General features: G+C 54.0%; 1 protein-coding gene across 1 annotated transcript; it reads left to right on the forward strand.

Annotated features, from left to right (window-relative positions):
• Positions 1-833: 833 nt before the first annotated feature.
• KCTD12 (potassium channel tetramerization domain containing 12) lies at positions 834-2,949 on the forward strand. Its single transcript, XM_061170844.1, has one exon. The coding sequence runs from the start codon at positions 1,018-1,020 to the stop codon at positions 1,996-1,998; it is 981 nt and encodes a 326-aa protein (XP_061026827.1). The 5' UTR covers positions 834-1,017; the 3' UTR covers positions 1,999-2,949.
• The last annotated feature ends 1,326 nt before the right edge of the window (positions 2,950-4,275 follow it).

Below are 4,275 nucleotides of genomic sequence, written 5' to 3' on the forward strand. Positions count from 1 at the left end.
GAGGGGGAAGGTCGCGTCCGCCACTGGGAGGGGAACACGCCCCGAAGTCACTCCTTGAACTCACCCAAGTTCCCCTTTTGCCATTTCCTCCAATTCTGAGGTCTCCCAACTAATGAGTTTGCCTTTTTACCCAGAAAATAAACTATGGGAGAGCGTCCTACAGCAGGATACCGAGGTTAGCTTTTTGTTTCTAGGGTTTTTTCGAGGCTACCCGTAGGCGCAAACAAAATCTAGCTGCCTCCGGGCCGGGGCGGCCCCACCGCCTCTCCAGATTTTTTCGTCTCTCTCTAGAACTTTCAGCAACGAGACGAGCCGCGTGTTTAAAGCGCCACAGTTACAGTGTTTAAAGCGGCTAGTCTCCGGGGGCAGCCAGGCCCTTCCACTCCCCGGGTGGGGGGAGCCGGAAAGTTCAAGTGCTCCTTCCGCAGTCTCCGGCTGCAGTTAGGAGGAGGGGGGCGCAGTGACTGCCCCTCCAAAGAAGGCTCGTCTTCCGAAGCGGCCAAGGCCAGGTTCTGTCCGCTTTGGAAGAGGAAGAAAGTTGGGCAGGAGCGGGAAGGAGCTAGAGCGCCGGACGAGGAGGCCGTAGGGAAGTCGGGGCGTCCGGGCGGCGCGCGAGCCTGGGTGGAGCCAGCAGCCCGCCGCGGCATCAGCGTTTCAGATGCAAATCGATTCCCCGCCCCACCACCCCCTCCCGCCCTGGGAGCGAGGCTCCGCCGCTCCGCAGCCGCCCCCGCCTTCTGCTCGCCGCGGCGCCCGGGTGGGCGGCTCTACTTAAGCAGCGCGCGGGCCTCCACCCGGCACTCCCCTGGAGCGCGCGGGCGAGGCGGGAGGAGTGCAGCGGGGCTCGCGGGGGCGCACAGAGGCGCGCTCGCATTGTGCGCTCGGCTCCGCGCGGCTCTCGGCGGCAGCGGCGGGCCGGGGCGCAGGGCTGAGCGAGCGTCCGAGAAAGGCGGCGGCGGCGGCTCCGGCGCGCGGCCCGGCTCTCGCTCACTGCCCTAGCCCGGCCACCTCTTGGCCATGGCTCTGGCGGACAGCACTCGTGGACTACCCAACGGGGGTGGTGGCGGAGGCAGCGGCTCCTCGTCGTCCTCGGCTGAGCCGCCGCTCTTTCCCGACATCGTGGAGCTGAACGTGGGGGGCCAGGTGTATGTGACCCGGCGCTGCACGGTGGTGTCGGTTCCCGACTCGGTGCTCTGGCGCATGTTCACGCAGCAGCAGCCGCAGGAGCTGGCCCGGGACAGCAAAGGCCGCTTCTTTCTAGACCGAGACGGCTTCCTCTTCCGCTACATCTTGGATTACCTGCGGGACTTGCAGCTCGTGCTGCCTGACTACTTCCCCGAGCGCAGCCGGCTGCAGCGCGAGGCCGAGTACTTCGAGCTGCCGGAGCTCGTGCGCCGCCTCGGGGAGCCCCAGCAGCCCGGCCCCGGGCCGCCGCCGCCGCACTCGCGGCGCGGGGTGCAGAAGGAGGGCTCGCTGGGCGACGAGCTGCTGCCGCTCGGCTACGCGGAGCCTGAGCAGCAGGAGGGCGCCTCGGCTGGGGCGCCGTCGCCCACCCTGGAGGTGGCTAGCCGCAGCCCGTCGGGGGGCGCGGCGGGCCCGCTGCTCACGCCGTCCCAGTCGTTGGACGGCAGCCGACGCTCGGGCTACATCACCATCGGCTACCGCGGCTCCTACACCATCGGGCGGGACGCGCAGGCGGACGCCAAGTTCCGGCGAGTGGCGCGCATCACCGTGTGCGGCAAGACATCGCTGGCCAAGGAGGTGTTTGGGGACACCCTGAACGAGAGCCGGGACCCCGACCGGCCTCCGGAGCGCTACACCTCGCGCTATTACCTCAAGTTCAACTTCCTGGAGCAGGCCTTCGACAAGCTGTCCGAGTCGGGCTTCCACATGGTGGCGTGCAGTTCCACGGGCACCTGCGCCTTCGCCAGCAGCACCGACCAGAACGAGGACAAGATCTGGACCAGCTACACCGAGTACGTCTTCTGCAGGGAGTGAACTCCCCACACCCTCTTGCGACTCCAGCGCGCGCATTCCCTCTCCTTCTTGCCCGGGAGAGGGCTATAGATTTCCCCTCCCACCCCACGTTCTCCCATTCCCCTGTTCCCCACCTGCAGTAGACCCACTGACCCCTCACTTTAGAACCTGCAGCCACAGATCCTCTTGGCTTCTTCGTCTTCTCTGGACCCCACTAGAAGAGAGAGCCCAGACGTACCTCTCCACCCCATGCTTCCTCTGCCCCCGGCCTCAAATCACCCCTCCCCCGGATTGTCCTTCAGTCTGGATGTAGTGGGGCAGTGTGGCTACAAAGTCACCGAGTACCTGGGAATGACTGAATTGTTCCGAACCCAACTGGACCCTGTCCAGTGTATAGAAGATTCCTTGAAATCTTCTCAAGCCCTGATGACTCATTCGCGGTTTAAGAGAGAGAATTGGTAGCAGTGTCTGCGAACAGTTTTGAAAGGTCATTTATTACGCAGTCTTTTGACCCTCTTTAAAGGTGAAGTTTTAGAAGGCTGAATGGAAGACTCCAGAGCTGGAATTAGGATCCCGCGGAGGCTGTTCAGGGACTATAAATGAATAAAGTTTTGAAAAGTTACAGGTAGAAGTAGGAGAAGAATCTGGTGATGGCATAATGAAGGAGCGTTTGGTTTCCTTGCAGATTTAAAGGTCTTCGCCTGTGGTTTAAACTTGTAGAAAGTTCCCCTCCTGCCTGAAGAGGCACCCTTTCTCCTGGGCTCACCGCCAGAAGCCCTTGGTTCGACTGCTTGACATGGCAGCCGTTATTGACAAGAGGGGGAAAGAGAGAATGACGGCTCAGGTCGCCGAGCATTGCAGGAGGTCACCTGGCTGTGACTGTAAACGGAGCTGGGTAGTAATGCACGTCGTGGGTATTAAGAAAACCTGTATTATTGCAGTGACTGTCAGTAGGACCTTAGCTCTTAAGCCTTGGGGGGTGGGGTGGGGAGGGAGGAAGGAGGGTAGGAGGGGTGGGAAGGGAGGAGAGGACATACTCATTTATTATTTGAAAGTTGGAAGTTTGTACCGTCCGTCTGAGTACATGCACATTAACAAAATAGCACACAAAAACATGCAAAGCATTTTGTAAAGGTGAATCACAGATCTACTCTTACCTGGCAGTTTATTGAACTAACTGTTTTGCTGATACTTATATAACCTAACCAAAGAGTTACCCAGTAGGGTTTTAGTTTTTGAACTTTATTTTCTTGTTGATTATAAGTCCTGATTTTAAAATCTATTTCCTTGAACAAAATATGTTGATTTGGGTTACTTAGACTTAAGTTCTCTTATTAAAAATCCTTACTGTCTGCAAGCCCAGCCAATTTTGCCTTCTGGGCAAACCTGAAAAATGCCACTTTGATGCAGGTTGTTTGAAGTTAAGGTGGAATCTTTTCGAATGACAGAGCTGCAGAGAATAGAAGCGCCAAGGGCTGCCATCTGTAGATAGCTGTAAAGTGGAATATTTTTAAATGAAGGCAAATAAGTGCTTAAAAGTGAGCTGAGCAATAAAATGGTGTTCCATGTAAATGCAACTGAAACAGAAGGAGACCTGGTTGCCTTATACCTTTACTCTAACATGGAATAAATCCCCACTGTATATCGTATCTACACTGTAAGTGAAGGGAGATGAATCGTTGTCTTTCATGCTGTGAGGCTCCTTTGGATATTCTGTGATGACGGAGAAGCCTGTCCTTTTTCATTTGTTTCAGCATCATTCTCTTGAAGTAGGTTTTTAAAAGATTTTGTAAGAGTCGTTTTCAGTGTTTAAATTAGCGCTATTTTTTTCTTCTTTTTAAAAATGAATCTTGTACTGTATCTTACTATATGTCCATAACAGATGTTAAGAATTGGAACAGTTTTATTCTTAGACTCATGTGATCCAATCTGTATATACCATATATAAACATTTTACATGAATCATTTAGTTTTTTAATTAATTTACTAATGCTATAAACGTTCCTGTATTTACCCCCAGTAACTTGCATCAGATGGTGTATATACTAAAGCAACATGTTTCAATGAGTTTCTTATATCCTTGTCTATGGGGAAATTGGGTTAGGAAAAAAATACATAGTTATAAAGCTGAGTTTGCTCCATACTTTTTGCTTGGATATTAGTTGTATACTAATATGTCAATTAACTGTCTGCATAAACCATGGTACCTGTATTTTTAATCCACCAATTCTTTTTCTTTTTTCTATTGGGGAAGAGAAAGATTTGAGGTCTTTTGTTGGAGGTGCCTTTTTAGAAAAG

This window comes from Eubalaena glacialis, chromosome 16 (genome assembly GCF_028564815.1).
Source record: "Eubalaena glacialis isolate mEubGla1 chromosome 16, mEubGla1.1.hap2.+ XY, whole genome shotgun sequence".
Classification (NCBI taxonomy): domain Eukaryota; kingdom Metazoa; phylum Chordata; class Mammalia; order Artiodactyla; family Balaenidae; genus Eubalaena; species Eubalaena glacialis.

Bases quoted from the DNA above. Each gene is read 5' to 3' on its own strand.
- KCTD12 (XM_061170844.1), top strand. From the start codon at position 1,018: ATGGCTCTGGCGGACAGCACTCGTGGACTACCCAACGGGGGTGGTGGC.